We start from the raw sequence: 20,034 nt of genomic DNA on the forward strand, positions 1-20,034 counted from the left end.
ACTGATCCAATTTCTCTTGGAAATATAAGCAAATCTATAACATCTCTGCCAGCATGGGGGCAACTGTAAAGATATACTGTACAGTTCAATACATGTTTCATTTTTTATTTTATGAAGTTGTAAATTTATACCACTGAAATAAATTAAAAGTTTCCTAGAGATTGCTTGAACGTGCACCGATATGTTGCATATGGTTCCATTTTAGTGGAATGATAGTAAAATCTAGGTTAGTGTTTAGATTGGAGATTTGGTGTACATAAACAAGTGTGAGCACACTTGGGGTGGAAGTGGGCTTCGGTTACACTTGTGGGCTATTGCTCCAAATGTGGCAAAACCTCTCAGTATTGTTCATATCAGGAAATGATGCAAATATAATGGGTATGATCAAGGCTATAATATATCCTTTATTAATATTTGAAAACCTTGGGCAGCCAAGATTGCGTGATGGGTCACAGATAGTGATCTATGACCCAATTATGTGAAGAACATGCCTTTTCAGTTAGGGTTCAGATGTGATCATAGACTGAAACATTTTGGTATCTATCTTGTTAGGAATGTAAGCTAACAGTTGGGTTAGCAATATATAAACCAGGATGGTAGTACTGTTTCTTTAAGTACTGCTGTAAAATGTGATTGGTTGCTGTTACCTCAAGCAGATATAAGAGGGAACCAGAATGACTGTTAGCTCTCTGTTTTGTTAGATGCTGATCGTGGATATTGCTTGATACTGCTTGTGAGTTACTGTGTTTGCTACTGTTAGCTACTTTGTGTGCTGAACTGATTATATGATACTGGACTGTGTTCGAAGGATCATTCCTTAACTGAGAACATTGATAACTAACTGACTGAACCGTGTATGACTTGTACTTTAAATTGAACTCTGAATACCTACAACATTACGTGCATATTTCCACATAGTAAACTACTATTATTTATACTACTCGGTGTCTCTGTATGCTGGTTTGTGCGTGTTCTTCCATACCACTCTCATTATGCTTCTCTACACACTCACTCTCCTAATGGAGAGCTTACTTACTTAACATATCTTTATTAAGGATGTGATTGACCAAAAACAATTTTCCTGTTCCTAATACACCTCTTGGCTGTGTTCAGAACCATTGGCCATGCTGTTGTCCTGGTGAAGAATGGGGCAGGAGATACTCTTTTGCTCCTTCCTGATTGGACAGTTTTAGCCATTATTTATTAAGGAACAGCAGTTCAGGCCTTGACTCCTTGTGTGCTCTCCTGAAGCTATTTAAATTCTGCATGGATTCTTGCATTAGGAGAAGTCATTATCTGCTTTCTAGACATTGTGAGGGACTAGATCAGGGGTGTCAAACTCAATTTCACTGAGGGCCACATCAGGGTTGTATTTGACCTCGGGGGGAGGCATGGCCAGGTTGGGTGTGGCCAGCTTGATGTCACACGTGTCGGGAGTGCCTGTGGTGGCCTGAGTGCTCTGCCACAAAAAACAGGCCCGCAAGCTCCGCTTTTGTCTGCAACAGCCTCCTGCAACCGAAGTTCGAGTGGGCTGCATGCGGTCCTCCCGAGTTCCATTTTTGCTGGCAGAGGCACCATAGGCCAGTCCTTCACTGTTTCCAGGGTGGCCCTGTGTGCCAGATCTAAGCACCCCATGGGCCGGATCCGGCCCGTGGGTCTTGAATTTGACACCCCTGGACTAAATGGAACACAACTAAATCGGGAGCCTGCAGCAAAGTTAATTGAACGAAAAACCAAATGGGAAAAAAAATATGGAATGAATTCAAAGAGATAGAACGCATGGAAACGATAATGGGATGTCATTCCTCTGAACGTTTGCAACCCCCCCCCAAAAAAAAAAGTAAAGAAGAAATGCTGTGAAAAATGTTGAAAAATGATGAGGCTGCAAGTGAAGGTGTAAAACATTAAACTACAGATGTGGTTTGCTCACAGAATGGCAGTGCAACTTGTTTCAAGTATGCACAAAGATAACCTCTGTGCCCAGAAACTGGAAGGAAGTTATCGTCCCCTATACAAAACGAAGGGTAACTTATGTACATGCCACAACTACAGGGGAAATTAGTTTATTGATTTGCCAAATGTGACTGGGAATGTGTTTGTATGTATGTAAGGAATCCTGTCCATATTGGTGACCATGAGCAAAATCTGGGGAGTTGTGCTGAATTGATTTTTTCTCTTCCACAGGACCCTGTGAATTGCATAGATGTGATAAGAGTTGTACTTTTGTTGATTTATAGAATATGTGTGATAAAGTGAGTAGGCTTAAACTATGGAATGTTTTATGCAAATATGGAGTTGAAGGTTAGATCCTGAATGCATTAAAGGCATTATATGTGCTGGAAGTAAAGGATGTATGAGAATAAACAGGACACTTAACCAACATGCAGCACTGAGCAAGGATTAAGCCAAGGATATATAATGTTCCCAGGGTTGTTTAAATGTATTTCCAATGTATTTGTGGGTAAAGAAAGGCTTGCAGTGACAGTGGAAATGTGCTCATTGGGGATGGGAATATTTGTGTACTTACAACATGATACAGTGCTGTTGATTGATATTTTCAACATTAGACTGTGGGATGGCTCTGAAAATGCTTAAGTCTGAGATCATGGTGGTTGTTTTCCACAGAGAATATGGAGTGAAGAATTGTAGGTTAAAGATGAATGGCAAACAAAAGCCCCAATTCTGAGCAAGTAGATTATTCATTAAAGACATGATGGAATTTTTAAAAGATGTATAAATGCTGGTGGAAAGATAGTAAACAGTGAATTTATAAGGGGGGAAAATGTATCCAAAGAAGTTAAATTCATTACATGAAAGATCGTGAGTTTTGCCTATTCAGTTACATGGATGTGATAGTAAATACAGCTAGCCCTTGAATTATGACTACAATTGAGTCCCAAATTTATGTTTATTAAGTGAGTTTTGCCCCATTTAACGACCTTTCTTGCCACAGTTGTTAAATGTATCATTGCAGTTGTGAAGTTAGTAGCCAGGCTTCCCCATTGATTTTGCTTGTTAGGTAAAGGTAAAGGTTCCCCTCGCACATATGTGCTAGTCGTTCCTGACTCTAGGGGGCAGTGCTCATCTCTGTTTCAAAACCAAAGAACCAGCGCTGCCCAAAGATGTCTCTGTGGTCATATGGCCGGCATGACTAAAAGCCCAAGACGCATGGAATGCTGTTACCTTCCAATCAAAGGTGGTTCCTATTTTTTCTACTTGCATTTTTACATGCTTTCGAACTGGTAGGTTGGCAGAAGCTGGGATAAGTAATGGGATCTCACTCCGTTACATGGCACTAGGAATTCGAACCGCCAAACTGCTGACCTTTCTGATCAACAAGCTCAGCATCTTAGCCACTGAGCACCATGTCCCTTTGCTTGTTAGAAGATTGCAAAAGCCGATGACATGCCCCTGGGGCACTGCTGCTGTCATAAATATGAAGTTGTCAACCTTTCTTGTCAAAAAATCTGAATTTTGATCATGTGACCATGGGGATGCTGCAACAATCATAAGTGTGAAAAACGGTCATAAGTCACTTTTTTCAGTGCCGTTGTAACTTTGAGCGGTCACTAAATGAACTGTTGTAAGTTGAGGACTACCTGTATGTTAGGAATAACATAAGAATAAGGCAAATACAGTGGTCATGGCAGCCTAAAGAAGGTCCGTGCTAAAGAAGGGATAGGGTGAGAAATGAATGAGTCCTGAATGAGTGTGCATTGAATACAAAAATGAATTGCTGTTGCAGAAGACATAGGGCCATGATGGTGAACCTATGGCACGCATGCCATATTTGCTGGCATGCCATCCGTCAGCTCCAGCATGTATGCACGCACTGGCCAGCTGATTTTTGGGCTTCCAGAAGGCCAGGGAAGGCCGTTTTCACTTCCGGAGGTGGGAGAAGGTGAAAAACGGGCCCAACAGACCAACCGGAACTTCCAATTGGCCTGTTGGGCCTGTTTTTTTGCCCTCCCCAGCCTCCAGAAGCCTTCTTGAAGCCTGGGGAGGGTGAAAAATATCTCCAGTGGGTCAACTGGAAATTCGGAAAGATCTATTTCTGGCTTCCAGAGGTAGGGGGGGGCACGGGCAATGCCGCTTTGCCCTCTCTGGGAAAGGAGCCTAGGAAGGGGTCACATGTGCATGTGTGTAGGGGGGGATAACACACACATGTGGGTGGGGAGGATTGAATTGGGTTGGTCACGTGTAGGCACCTGTGCACACACAATAGCATGCACGGACAATTTTGGCACGCCATAAGAAAAAACCACTGACATAGGCTGTGGAGAGAACACATGAACACAACAAATACAGATGAGGAATGGGATGTTAGAGAGAAGGTAAAGGGGAAAGGGGAGGCAGAGGAAGTCAGATGGAACTGATGAAATCCTCAAAAAGAGAGAAAGGTAAGAATTTGAAAGAACAAAAAAGCCATGTCCAATTTAGTGGATGGATGTGGTGGAAGTAAACATGATTTTCCAGGAACAAAGATATTAAAATGCATCGAGAGTGTTATTGATGAAAACTAGTAATATTTTATTTATTTTCTTATTTCATTATCTTGCCTTTCTTTGGCTCACAATTTCTTATTCAGATTCTAATGCTTTAAATAATGTTGCTTATCCCAAAAGGAAACAGGTGATAGAAATGTGTGTATGTCTGCTATTGATTTTACCTCAAAGTCTATGGAGTCAACTATCATTTTTATCCACTCAAATACCTCTGATTTCATCCAAAACACAGTGTCACAGTTTGATCACCATTTGGCCTTCACTGTTCAACAGATTTAACAATCACTAAAATTTACTTCACCTGCTGAATATGTAATTATATTCATTCAAAAAACATATTTTAAACTTTAAAGGTCAATATTTGTTCTCTGGCCAAAGAAATAAAAGATAATTAGAATTCATATATTGGATTTATTCCATTTGAAAATATTAACAATGGGGCAGTCTTAACCACACCTAATAAAATAAGATTTATTAAACCCATAGGTTATAATCTGATGAAACATGTATGGTTATATGGATAGCCTGTTACTTAGCATTCATAATCAATATCAGAAAGGAGGGAAATCAATCATACATTACATGCACATGGGGAAGACATCTATAGACATACATACACATAAATATATATAAATCTGTACTTACATGTGTCAGGCTTGAGTTGACTGTTTGTAATTCCAAAATATTGAGGATTTTCAATTACAGGAATCTTTGTCATTCCAATAATCACTGCATCCGGGCCTCCCTCAGAAGAAGATGGTGTGTTGCTTCCATTAGAGATGTGATGAAGGGGACTTGCCGAATCGTCGTCATTGCTGATAACTGAAGAAGGGCCTAAAGTTAGAAACAAAGATTCCCCTGTAACTTGATATAGTTCTTCCCTCCCTCTACTGTCTCCTTGGCTCTCAAAAGCCCAACACACTCAGAAATGACACTCCATCTGTGACCTTATCTTCAGCACCACCAAAGTAGGAACTGAGAGAACTTCTGCACAGCGTTTGGCCTCCCCTTTAAAATTTTGGGAACAGGATTATCACACCTCAGTAGTGTCCAGTGACGTGCGGTGAGGTCTATGGCTGGTGACGTCATCAGGAAGGCGGGGAATGGGACCATGTGTGCAGGAGGCTGAGGCTGCTTCAGCCTCCTGCACACGTGGTCCCATTCCCCGCCTTCCTGAGTCAACATGAAGGGGACCGTGGAGCGCGAGCACGAGGAACGCGCTCCACGGTCCCCTTCATGGTGACTCAGGAAGGCAGGGAATTGGACCACTTGTGCCTTTTCCCTTTTTTTTCTTTTCATGGTGAGAGCGGTGAGGCTCTGCCTCCCCTGCCTCCCCTGACCGCACATCCCTGGTAGTGTCCCACAGAGCCACCCAGTATTTCCAGAGCTAACAGAAAAAAGCAATAAATAAATAGCCACCAGTTATTGAGCAGACCCCGGGCTCCTTATTCCCTCACTGTGTTTCAGCACTGAAGAAAAAAAATGAGAAACTAATTGGCCATTGAAGTGGAACAATAAAACAATCCCTATGATTGGGAAAGATGGATGGATGGATGTAAAGATAGAAAGAAGGAAAAAGAAAGATGGTTAGACAACATATAGAGTTCAAGCCAGAATTATTTCTATTAGGCATTATAACAGATGACTATGATAAAGGAACAATATACCTAATACAGTGGTGGGTTGCAGGCGGTACGCCCCGGTTCGGGAGTACCGGAGCCATTCCAGAGCACTGGATACCATTCCGGTACGGTGCTCGGGAGGGCCCATCCGCCCCCGCTTCTTACTGTCCTTTTACATCTTCAGCGCTTCCGCGCACACGCACAGCACGTACAGTGTCTGTGTGACGCTCCGCTGAGCAGCTGGAGCATTGCGGAGGCTCACAGAAGCATCAAGACACATGCGTGTGTCCATGTGGATGCCGGCAAGCCTGTTCCAACTGGGCAATCTGCAACCCACCACTGACCTAATACTACATATCCTGACAGCAGCAAGAATGTTGTAGGTGCAGCAATGGAAGAGTGAAAACACCTCTTCAGAGGAGGAGATAATAAGGAAGATACTAGTCTGTGCAGAAATGGATAGACTTATGTTAAAAATAAGAGACAAGGCGAGACAGAATATTATGACACATGGAACAGATTCTATCAATGATTATAAGCATGAGGTGGAAGTCGGAATATGAAAAAATTAGGGTAGGCGGACCTGGAATGAGATTATATATGCATCATGGTATTAGAATGAATTTGATGGTCAAAAATAATTGTACAACACTAGCACTGTTTGAGTAGTATATACGAATGTTATTTGTTTTCACTGTTGTTTTTATGGCAAGTGAAATGCCAGGACAATTACACTGTGTTCAATATGCTTGTATGTAAATAATAATTAAAAAAAGATAGAAAAAAAGCTACAAAAATAATACAGTTAGTAAATAATAAGAGAAAGGAAAAGAATACTGTCAGCAATCTCAGCCAATTTCATATACATCATATCTTAAGGTTATTAAAAAATCTAATTTAAAGACAAAAAATAATAATAATATAGGTAGTCCTTGACATATGACCACAAAGCCAGCAGCCACAGAGAGGATAAGGTAGGAGTTCTCACCTGTGGAAAATTCCCTGTGTTGGACCTCCATCAAACACATTACAAAAGTGCTTTCACAATATTTTGTTTTGAACTGAGCTGCTTATTAATTGTCTCTCATTCCCAGGACCCAAGCATAGAGTGCATATGCAAGGCAGATCAAAGCAGTTCTTGCATTAGAAGATCCTTCAAGCATTCAGCGTAGTCCTGATTGATTCGTGTCTCCATACTTCCTGACAAGGATCTTTCTCGGTCCTACTGGCAAGGTAAAGCTAACAAGTCCCTGTGCTAGTCATTGCCGACTATAGGGGGCGGTGCTCATCTCCATTTCAAGACCATTGAGCCACACTGTTCAAAGACATTTCCACAGTCATGTGGCCAGCATGACATCACAGAGCACTGTTACCTTCCCACTGAAGGGATACCTATTTATCTACTCACATTTGCATGTTTTTGAACTGTTAGGTTGACAGGAGCAGAGGCGAGAATGGGAGTTCACCCAGTCATGTGGCACTTGGGTCTTGAACCTGGGTGTAGGCTTTCCAGCCAATTAGCCCAACATCTTAACTGCAAAGCCACCATGCTGCCTACTTGGCAAGGTGGGATTTTTAAAATGGAAACATGTACTTTTCCTGAAACAGTTCTTTTCTATTTTTAGGTGTTGATGATAACACACTGAACTGAAAACAAGGGGTACTTACATTAATAATTAAATCCCTGTACCACTTTTCATCATGTGAGTATTGTCCAAGAAGGTAGACAAGGGGTTTCCAATGTTGGCAACTTTAAGATTTGTGGACCTCCACTCCCAGAATTCCCCAGCCAGCATGAACTCTGGGAATGGAAATTCATGGATCTTTAAAAGTTGTCTAAGTTGGACACCCCGATGTAGACTGTGGACTACTTGAAGTGGAACATATTGCAGAAAAATAGGAGAGCAACATCTCAAAAGTATAGGAATGGAATGAATAAGAAAAGGATGTTTGCTTTTTTTTTCTTCTCCCTGTCCCTACAGCCTCACAAATTCCCACAGGAATTTTTCCAGCCCTGCAAAGTTTTGGGACTGCAGGGTGAATGTGGAATTTGTTTCTTGAATTCCGTTTGTTGCTGGATAGACTCCACTGGCTTTCGCCCAACTTTTGAGCAAACATAAAGAAAAATAGCAGGCACGCACATGTAACCTATACATATACAGACAAATTACAAGGGAAACAGAGTAATTATTTAAATTAAAATATATAGCTAAATAAAAATGTCTCAAACAGGTGGCTGAAAGTTGGTACAATGCACATCTCTTTGAGAAAGACATTCCAAAGCTGAAAGAGCATCATAGGGAGCAAAAAACATTTTACTTTGTGAAAATATATTGCAGTTTCCATAAGAAAACTCTTTGAAAGAAGTCTTCGGCCAAAAGTCTTGTGCTCAAGATCAGCAAGATCTTGTATGCCTTTCCCAAGATTCAGTCTCTTATTGCCCCTTTAAAACATATGGCTATGTCCTTTCTCCTCACAATGGACTCGGTCCTGCTTTTAATAATTAATGTATAATGTATAATAATTAATGGCACCTGAGGGTAGAACAAGAAGCAATGGGTGGAAACTACTCAAGGAGAGAAGCAACTTAGAACTGAGGAGAAATTTCCTATCAGTTAGAACAATTAATCAGTGGAACACCTTGCCTCCAGAAGTTGTGAATGCCCCAACACTGGAAGTCTTTAAGAAGATGTTGGATAGCCATCTGTCTATCTGTTGGATAGCCATCTGTATAGGATTTCCTGCCTAGGCAGGGGTTTGGACTAGAAGACCTCCAAGGTCCCTTCCAACTCTACTATTGTATTGTATTGTTGTATTATGTTTATCTTCCACCATCGCTAAAAAAAGCTGAAACTACTGTAGTATGGATGGAGTTGGAACACTGTATTAGTAAACTCCTCTTGGGCCATCCAAAAGCCAGGGTCTTACTAGGGGAGACTTCAATGTTAGATTGGGACCAGATGATTACACATTATATACAGGGTGAGATTCTACTGGTTCAGGCCAGTAGAAGGATGCTTATTTATTTAGCTCAGTACATTGCGACAATCAAAGCTTCTTGAGGACTTAAAATATAACATAATAGTAGAATTTAATGTGTCATTAAAATCAGAACATCAATATTGAGTTATAATATTCAGATCAAAACATTCAAGGCTTCCAATCTCAATAATCCAGATGTAATCCTCATTAAACCCATTAAATTAAGACCCTTTCTCTTATCACAAAGCCTTTATTCATGTTAATACCGTAATGTCTATAAATATTAAAGGGTTAATTATGCTCAGGAACAAAAGAAATGCTCCTAAATAATTTAAACCCTCTAGGAAAAGCTGCACATTGGGCATTCTGCAACTCAGTGCCAATAATACATAACAAGATGGAAAGGGCGGGGGGGGGGATCAAAGACATGCAAATTATTTTTTTCTATGTTACCATGTCTTCAAGTAATGTTTGACACTGAAACTAGATTATTTTCAAAGTTGCAATGACACTGGTCTCCCCAACATATGTGGCATCTCTGGTACATACCCACACATCCTTTACAGCCCACACGGTATGATACATCCCATACCACGGTAACCCTATACACCTCCTTGCTCCTTTCCCCATCTGGTAGCAACCACTTATCTGCTGGCTGGCCTTGGACTTGCAACTTATTGCTGACTACCCCACTGACTTTCTCCTTGCAAGCTTCCCACAAGCAAAGGGAGGGAGGGAGGAAAAAAGGATTTCTGATGCTTTCTGCCAGCTTTCTATAAAGAAACTCAATGGGGAAGCATCAGGAAGTCAGAAGTCGCTCTCACTTCCGCTGCTTTTTTTACCTAACCTTGGTCATTCTGTTTCTCTACATAAGTAAGTAAGGAAATAACTTTGAACTGATGACCCAACAGGGATCGGGTTTTCTAGTGTCTAAAGGCCAGGTTGAAATTAACTCTGGCTTCTGACGATTTACTGTATAACTTTTTTGGCAATATTATCAAATCCATTTTATGTTCATCTCTTCCAGAATTTATTTCACTTTTTCTTTTAAACTTGCCAATCATGCTATACACCTGAAATTTTCTGCTGGCCTTATCTATTCTCTGAGATGATTACCTCTGTCACCATTATTGGTTACTATTGCATTTTTATCATATCTATTAACTAGTATTTGTTGGTTCGTATATCATATATCTTGTGTCCTGTATTCATAAAAAAGTATGAATGTACATTTATCAAAGATGGGATACATTAAACTCAACCAAAGTAGGACACATAGGAGCAACAATTTATTCTACCAGATTTCAGCTAATGGAACATATAAAAATATCAGAATAAAGTTATCCTACTCAACAGCCGTCAGTTCTCAATGCATCAATGGTACTTAATACAAGAATAAGTTCTCATGTGAACTGGATAACTGGACAACACTTATTGGGATGGGACTGGCCAATATTGCCAGACATTATAAACATGAATGAGAACTATAGTGTTTTAGAGCCATCACAGACAGTGAATTATTCTGGAATTCAGACCTAGTCAGATTTGATAGTCTTTGAATTGGAAATGTATAGATTTATGCATTCTTGAGAAAAAAGAGAGAGCTACAGAAGCTTGTACTAAGAAAGAGAACACAAGAGATTGTGAGAATGCATTTGTTTTTACATGTCCTCAATCTCTGGGTGAATTATAACAAGTAGAACTGGAGAAATTGTCTCTTTATAAGCCTCCATAAGATATGCATGGACATCTGATAAGATGCTGTAAGGCAGGGGTAGCAAACTCAAGACCTGTGAGGCCTCCACGCAGCTCGTTTTTGGCCAGCAGAATGCTGCTGGAGGCTGGGGAGGGCAAAAATGGGCCCAGTAGGGCCCGACCATGGCTCGTTTTTGGCCCATTTTTGGCTGGCAGAGTGCTTCAGGAGGCCATGGACGATGAAAACAAGGCACGGGAGGGACACTTATGCCCCCAGACCCCATTTTGGCCAGTAAAGTGCTGTAGGAGGCCATTCAGGCTGAAAATGGGCAGCTATGCTCCATTTTTGCTGGCAGGGTACTGCAGGGGGCATCTGTCCTGTCTCCCCCCCCCCTCCCACTGGTCCATAGAAGAGAAGAGAACTACAATGCTGATCCGGCCATCGAAGAAATCCAGTTTGACACCCCTGCTGTAAGGGAACATTCATTATTTCTTTTCCAAATGAATGGTCCTAATATGACACAACAGTTGTTAAGTGAATTACTTCGGTTGTTAAGCGAATCCAATGGTTATTAAGTAAATCTGCTTCCCCATTGATTTTGCTTGGAAGATTACAAATGGTGATTACATGATCATGTGACAATGGGGATTGTACAACGGTCATAAGTGCAAAAGCTGGCCAAATGTCACTTTTCTCAGTGCTCTTGTAACTTTGAACAGTCACTATATGAATGATTACAAGTCGAGGACTACCTGTATGCCTTGCAGAACAAAACTATTCTCAAGAGGTTTTACATATCACTTATCAAATAGGCCTGAAGCCCCAGGTATTAAATTTGAAACCAACAAGCATACAATGACTAGCATTTACATCTTACAAGATAACTAAATTCTTCAAAAATATGAAGTGTTTGTCCAAGATGTCTTGAGATTTTAGGCTTATAGCATGAGATCTGGTGAAAGCTCATGTGAATTTGATGACATACAGGGAAATTGCGAATCTTGGTTGTTTTTAGAGAGGAAGGGTGCCTGAGGGGAGAAAAAGTTGCCGAGTTTGTATCATTGGCATGGCTGTATCATTGACATGGCTGTATCATTGGCATGGTTGTATCATTGGCATGGCTGTATCATTGGCATGGCTGTATCGTTGGCATGGCTGTACAGCAAGCAGGTGACAGCAGCTGGCTGATCTTGACTGGGAAGGATCAGCTCAAGTTAGCACTCGAAGGGATCTCCTGAAGGGAATCTCAGGGCTGTACCCTAGTCCAGGGGTGTTCAACCTTGGCAACTTTAAGCCTGGTGGACTTCAACTCCCAGAATTCCCCAGCTACCAAAACAGGCTGGAGAATTCTGGGAGTTGAAGTCCTCCAAGCTAAAAGGTCGAACACCCCTGCCCTAGACTGGAAAGTTTGAAATAAAAATATCTTAGAAGATCGTGGCAAAACACTGCTATGAAAAGAGCATACAGGTAGCCCTCAACATTCGACCACCATTGAGTGCAACATTTATGTTGTTAAGTGAGAAATTTGTTAAGTGAATTTTGCCCCATTTTATGACTTTTCTGGCCACATTTGTTAAGCAAATCCGTGCAGTTCTCAAAATAGTAACACAGTTATGAAGTGAATCTGGCTTCCCCATTGACACTGCTTGTCAGAAGGTCGCAAAAGGGGATCACATGACTCTAGGACGCGGCAACGGTCACAAAGGTGAGCCAGTCACCAAGCATCCGAATGTAAATCACGTGGCTATGGGGATGCCACAATGGTCATAAGTGTGAAAAATGGTCATAAGTCACTTTTTTCAGTAGTTGTAATTTTGAACGGTTGTAAGTCAAGAACTACCTGCAATGGTAGTTGGTAGTTACATGTAACTCCATGTAATTTCCAAGGATTGAGCTCAACTCAAGCATGTCCTTAACTTATTTTTCGTCTAAATAATAAACTGTACAGGACTCAACCTCACCTTGCGTTTCCTTGACACAGAATTCTGATACAGAGGATTATTTGGTGATTTTATGTTCCCGTCTTTTCTGCCTAAGGAAAGTACGGGACTGACGATAACAGGAGGTTTATATGGGCTCAAGCTATAATTATATAAGTGGAAAATCTTCACACAAAGGCCCTATTGTCTTACGAGGTTTCACAAGAAGAGAAAGAAATCCTGGGATAATGCAAGAATGGAAATACGTTTTCAGACCTAGTAGTACCTTCAGGGTGTTTTTTGTGCCTGCTATCTTTGTGATGCAACAGATGGCAAGACTCTGTGTGTCAGGATATTGCTAAATATCCATATATTTAAAGCTTAATTTGTCAGTACACTTGACAAATGAGTAAAATGCCACACACACTGTTTTAATGCATGCTTATTTCACAGCCAAGCTATTAGGCAAAAGGCTACATCCCAATTTACTCAATGCAATGTTGAAATTACACCACAATCAAAGGTGAATGCTATGCAGCCAAACTTCAGTTGAACAATCAAATTTGTAAATGGAACTTAAAGAACAGAGAACAATTTTCCAGAGAGAATGTGAAAATACTCGCTTTGGACTGAATCAGGGATCCACTTATGGACTAGATCTCTGAAGTGTACAGCAGGAACCTGCAAGCAAAGAGGGTGTTTTGTTTTTGTTTTGCTTTACCCAATTCCTGAAATGCTACTATGCCAGGCTCAAATGGAGGCCAGGTATGGTAATTGTCATAAAAATAGAATATAGAATATCAGAGATGGAAGGGACCCATGAGGTCTTTTAGTCCAATCCCCTGCTTAAGTAGGATGCCCTATACCATTTCAGACAAGTGCCTGCCCAGTCTCTTCTTAAAAGCCTCCAATGATGGAGCACCCATAACTTCTGAAGGCAAGCTGTTCCATCTGCTGATTGTTCTCACTGCCAGGAAATTGCTCCTTAGTTCTAGATTGGTTCTCTCTTAATTTTATTATTTTCCATCTGTTGTTTCTTGCTTTGCCTTTGTTTCTTTGCAGCAGCTCTTCAAATACTGGAATACTGCTATCATGTCTCCCCTGGTACTTCTTTTCACTAGACTAGCTATACGCAAATCCTGCAACTGTTCATCATTTATGTTTTATGCGCCTAATCATCTTTGTTGCTCTTATATGCACTTTTTCCAAAGTCACATCTTTTTTATAATGTGGTGACCAAAACTGGGTGCAGTATTCCAGGTGTCGTCTTACTAAGGCTTTGTAAAGCAGTACTAGTACTTCACATGATCTTGATTCTATCCTTCTGTTAATGCATCCTAGGATTGCATTGGCTTTTTGGGCTGTTGCTGCCAACTGCTTGTTAGATTTGGGCAATGAGAGAACAGACTCCGGACACGTAGTGACTTAACAGCTCTTTATTTATAGTAGTAGTGATCCAGCTTGCTCTGTGGTCTGAGGTTTCCCCTTTTATAGGGATCGGGTATGCCCTTCGACCAATCAGAGTGATACCTGTTTCCCGCCTTAGCGGCGGACCAAAGAGGAGACTTGCTGCGATATATGTTAATATCTAACACCCCTCCCCTCTTAGATGGAGCATTCCTGTTGGTGACATAGTCTTTTAGATAAGTGGGTGTTTGTCTCACCCGGGTGGAACGCCGTAGTTCGGGTTGAGCGGGAGTGGTTGCAGGATCGGTTGTTCTTTCAGCTTCGCGTTCGGGGGTCTGCAGGCTTTCGTCGCTTTGGCGCCGTTCTGGTTCGCAATCGACCGCTGGTTCTATCCTGGGGTCACAGGTGTCGTGTTCCTCTGTGTTTGTGTTCTCCGATGGCTGGCTTTGCGCTGGCAGATAGTTTTCGTTCTCTGATCGTAGGTCTGAGTGTGCCAGGCGACCCCGTAGTTGATCTATGTGCCTTTTCCAATTCCGTCCATCTTCAAGCTCCAGCAAATATGAGCGTGGACCCGTGATGCCGATTACCTTTGCCGGCATCCACAATGTTCCCCCTGCATAGTTGTGGGCGTATACTGAATCCCCTATGCTAAATTTCCGAATTTTGCTTGTTGAGTCTGGGGGTGATGTGGCAGAGTAATTTGGGTGAAGACGGTCCAGGTGAGACCGTAGACAGCGGCCCATGAGTAGTTCAGCGGGGCTCCTACCCATCGTTGCGCTGGGGGTAATATGCTGAATTAAGAGGTAATGATCAATGCGTGTTTGCCAATCACCTGGACCCATCCTAGCGAGGGCCTCTTTTGCGGATCGCACCATTCTCTCCGCCTGTCCGTTCGATGCCGGATGGAATGGCGCGATGAGGGCATGCCGAATTCCCTGACCTGCTAAGTATGTTTCAAATTGCATGGCCGTGAACTGGGGCCCGTTATCGGAGACCAGGAGGTCGGGCAGGCCATGAGTGGCGAAAAGTCGCCGTAGTACCTTAATGACTGCCTCTGCCGTGGTTGAAGTCATTAGGACTACTTCTAGCCATTTGGAGTATGCATCCACAACTATAAGAAAGGTCTGACCTTGGACTGGCCCTGCGAAATCAATGTGTATTCGCGACCAGGGTGCTTTAGGCTTCTCCCATTCTGTGGCGGGTGCTTCAGGGGGTGCTGGTCTAGATTCTTGGCACGGATCACAAGTGGCCACCCATTCCTCTATCTCTTTGTCCATGTTTGGCCACCAAACATAACTCCTTGCTAGCGCCTTCATTCTAATGATCCCTGGATGCCCAACATGTAACGCTTCTAACACATTTCTACGTAACGCATAAGGAATAACAACTCGATCCCCCCACAATAAACAACCTTGTAGCACTGAAAGTTCATCCCGTTTTGCCCAAAATAGTTTGAATTCCGGCCCCACGTTTCCCTTCGGCCACCCCCTCCAAACCCAAGTTTGAACTTGTTTTATTACATTGTCCCTAGAAGAGAATCTGGCAACGTCGCAGGAAGACACAGGTCCTGAGTCCAAACAGTCAATTAACAGAACTGGTACCTCAGGAGTGGGGTCTGGCAAAAGATCCAGGAGTGGGCAACGGCTGAGTGCGTCTGCATGCCCTAGAGTGAAGCCCGGTCGATGGATCAGCTTGTATGAGTACGCGGCCAGGAAAACAGTCCACCTGGTCATGCGTGGAGAAAGGGAGACTGGTGTGGGGCGGTTTCCCGCTAAAAGTCCCAACAGTGGTTTATGATCTGTAATTAGTTTGAAATCGCGGCCGTAGAGGTATTCGTGGAAATGTTTAACTCCAGCCACAGCAGCTAACGCTTCCCTTTCCATCTGGCTGTAATTCCTCTCGGCCGACGAAAGAGTCCTGGAGTAGAAGGCGATGGGTGCTTCATTCCCGTTTGGCATCCTGTGGCTGAGGACTGCGCCGACGCCGAATGGGGATGCATCGCAGGTCAATACCAGTGGTAGCGTCTGGCTGTATTGCACTAGCAGCGAGTCGGTGGTGAGCAGGCGCTTGACTGCGGCAAAAGCTGCTGCTTCGGATCGTCCCCATCTCCATGTTGCGGTCTTTTGGAGGAGTCGATGTAATGGCTCAGCAACGGTCGCCTTCTGTCTCAGAAAAACGCTGTAGAAGTTAAGTAGTCCGAGGAAGGCCTGCAACTCGGTCTGATTTCGTGGTGTGGGGGCATCCTGGATCGCCTTAATTTTCTTTGAAGTGGGGTGTATTCCCTGACCATCGATTCTATATCCCAGGAATTCTACACTAGGCACGTTAATTTGGCATTTCTCTTTTTTGAGGCGGAGACCCTTCTCTCTGATTCTGGCCAAAACAGTTCTGACTCTTTTTAATAGTTGCTCCTCATTTGCAGCAGACACCAAGATGTCGTCGAAATAGGGGACGACTCCCGGTATCCCTTGCAAAAGCCGTTCCATGACGCTCTGGAACAGACCTGGGGCAATACTCACACCGAATTGTAGCCGGTTGCATTTGAATGCGCCTCTGTGCATCACTATAGTTTGGGCCTCTGCTGTGGCGCTATCCACAGGCAATTGCTAGTAAGCTTGTGCCATGTCTAGTTTAGCAAATACCTTTCCTGGCCCCAACGAGTGCAATAAGTGTTGGACTACGGGCACAGGATATGCGCTTTGTTGTAGTGCGACATTAATTGTGCATTTATAGTCTGCGCAGGTGCGGACTGACCCGTCTGGTTTGACTGGGGTCACAATGGGAGTTTCCCAGCGTGCGTGATCCACCAGCTCAAGTATTCCTTGCTCTACTAGTTTATCAATTTTTGGGCGGAGTGCAAAAGGCACTCGTCTCGGTTTAAGTCGGATTGGCGCCACTTTTGGATCTAAATTGAATGAGATGGGTTTACCCACATACTTACCAAGACCGGGGCTGAACACATCCTCGAACTCCTTAAAAATCAGTTCAGTGCTGCTGTTCTCCACGGCGTTGATCCCGGTGACTTCTAACCCCAGGGCTTCAAACCAATCTAGTCCTAGAAGGTTCTGTAATGGCGTGCTGGCGATGGTCACGGGCAGCTGGGCTACGATGTCCTTGAAACGGATTTGGAACGTGCCTTGGCCCACGATGGGGACTCGGTTCCCCTGGTAGTCTCGCAGCAGGATGTCTGGTGCGCGTAGTTGGCTCTTTTTGAGGCTAGGGATAGCCTTTTTCATGGATGCCCATGAAATGATCGTCAGGGATGATCCTGTGTCAACTTCCAGCTCGCAAGGGAAGCCCTCCAAGAGGACCGTGACTTTCAGCTTTTTGGGCCGCTTAGTGCGGACCTGACTTATTGTGGTGAGATAGGTTCACAATTCCTCTCTCTGGGTCAACTCTATCTCGGCATCGGTATCCTGGCAATACTCTCGTTTGGCGTCCTGGTAGTACGCTCTCTCAGCTCTTTGTGTGTAATCTCTCTGGGAATACGCCCTTTCAGCTCTTTGGGAATTGTCTCTCTGGGTAAACTCTCGTTGGTTTCTCTCTGGGTGCCCTTTTTGACTTCGCCAAGCCCCTGGGTTGGACTTCTGTTGGCGGTACATTGGAGGCTGCCTTGAGGAGGCAGGGACTTCGCTCCGGCACACTTGTGCGATGTGCCCAAGTTTGTCGCAGTGCGAACAAACAACGTTCCTGAACCGACAGGTAGACCGGGGGTGGTTCCCTCCGCAGCTTGCGCAGGGTGGCAAACGGTATCCGGATCTACCCCCAGGCCTCATGTGACTGCTCCGCATCAGGTGACTGTCCTCGAACTCGGGATCCTCGAAGTCTGGATTGGTGTCCTCGTAGTGGACTCTGGCGTGTCTGGGTGCTGATTGGCTCGCGTTGAACCCGCGTTGTATGGTTTCAGACGATCTTTCCGCTGATTCGGATGCCCTTGCTTCGTTTAGCGCTATTTGTAGGGTTAAATTTGGATTGGCCAACAGCCTTTTTTGTAGTGAGATGTCTCTTAACCCACAAACAAGTCTTGCCAGGATTTGCTCATCCAGATCCCTGAACTCACAGTGAGTCGCTGCTTTACGTAGGGCTGCAACATATTGGTTGATTGATTCTCCCGCCTTCTGGTTCCGCGTGTTGAATTCCTGGCGGCAAACGTGGCGGGAAGGTTTTGGCGCGTAATGGGTCTGCAGGGTCTGTTGTAGCGCCGTCCATGCTACTGCTTGTATCGGTGTTGGTTCGGAGAGGTCTCTGGCCATGTTGAAAACTTCTCGCCCACAGTAGCTGAGGAAGATGTTCTTCTTTCGGGAGTCGGTTATCCCCGTGTATTCGTTTGCTTCAAGCACTGCTGAATTTCTGTTCTGTTATCTGCACAATGCTCCTTACCCAAAACCACCAAAGGAATGTTGGAGGAACTTAATAAAAATGTTGCTGCTAAAATAGAATTGGGGGGGGGGGGAGTTTCCCTTTAAATATGGACATTAATAACATACTTCACTTTGCTCTATATTAAGAAACTGTAGCACGGGGGGCAATACAATCACATACCGTATATGGCTACTCAAAAACAAGTGTTTAATCAAAAGTGAAATCTTGCAAACCCTGAAAATCTGAAACCCTATATTGTAATGCTCTCTTTATTTATACTTCTCCAATGTCATCTTCTAACATTTCAGTGACAGAAAACTGATCCTCTATTTATTCTTAGTTAACTTTTGACTTGAACTGAAATCTTGATAGAATCTGAAAACAAAATTAAGTCTTCCCTGTGGGCTAATTTAGAAAACTGGACCATATAACTTTAATCCTCTTGACTGTGTTTTTTCTGTCTCTCCCCCCCCCCCCCATTTTGTTTTATCAACATTTTAGGATCTTTATTTAATAAAATATTTAATGGGTGCAAACAAATCTAAATTAATTAATTAATCAAATAACTAAATAAATATTTCAAGACTTATCAATTCACATCACACTAATGGTTTGATGTGAATTGCAGTGGCTCTTTCTATTTTATATTCAGCTTTGGATGAAAAGTTAAATAATGGAGTGTTTCTCTTTCTATTTTCACTACTTTAAGCTTTTTAAATAAAGAATGATAATCACGTTTAGTTTTGGGTTTTTTATTTATTAGATTTTTATCCCATCTTTGTTACTTTATAAGTTAACTCCAGGCGGCAAACATAAGTAAGTTTTCTTCCTCCTCACAATAACAACAACCCTCTGAGGACATTTGGGCTGAGAGAGAGTGACTGATGCAAAGTCACCCAGCTGGCTTTCAAGCCTAAAGTGGGACTAGAACTTACTGTGGAGAATGTAGTCTGAATTCCCGGGAAAGAGAAGTTGCATTCCAGTGAACCAAGAGGCAGTGAGGTTTAGATTGTATAGTTGGGAGAAAGAGGATCAAGATAGATCCTCCTTAGAAATTCTCAGAGTATATCTTTGATGAGGCAAGTAGATGCTTTACTTTGGCAAGATCTCTGTCAATAGCAGATCCCACCTCCCCCCACCCCACCCTGTGTATCCTACTCCCTCCCCCCTATCTTTTAGTCATAATTTGTAATTTGCATTTTTATATAGAATAGAATAGAACGGAACTTTACTGTCACTTTAAATGTACACTAATCAGCATACATTAAAATGAAATGTCATTAAATTCAGCTCTCAAAGGACAACCGTTATGCATATAGCCACACACACATATAACACCGAAAAACATCACAGTCTAGTTGGAATGTATACATATCCATGGTAGGGGAAAAAAGAATCCTGTGAATTTACAAGATGGATGGAATGAGGAGCAAAACTGTTACAGAATCTAGTAGTCCTACTATAGATTCTTCAAAGCCTCCTCCCAGAGGGGAGCAACTGAAACAGACTGTGAAGTGGGTGTGTGGGATAGCTAACGATAC

General features: G+C 42.9%; 1 protein-coding gene across 10 annotated transcripts in view; it reads right to left on the reverse strand.

The window, feature by feature from the left end:
* The window catches only part of NTRK2 (neurotrophic receptor tyrosine kinase 2), a 222,669-nt gene that overhangs the window by 84,321 nt on the left and 118,314 nt on the right, over positions 1-20,034 (reverse strand). For 9 of the 10 annotated variants that reach the window (XM_081945225.1, XM_081945224.1, XM_081945223.1 and 6 more), the window contains one exon: positions 5,151-5,339. In XM_081945225.1, coding sequence (XP_081801351.1) covers positions 5,151-5,339 — 189 coding nt within the window. The remainder of the gene's footprint in view (positions 1-5,150; positions 5,340-20,034) is intronic. The other variant, XM_081945228.1, reaches the window with a different exon arrangement.

This window comes from Natrix helvetica, assembly GCF_964273705.1.
Source record: "Natrix helvetica genome assembly, chromosome: 2".
Lineage (NCBI taxonomy): Eukaryota > Metazoa > Chordata > Lepidosauria > Squamata > Natricidae > Natrix > Natrix helvetica.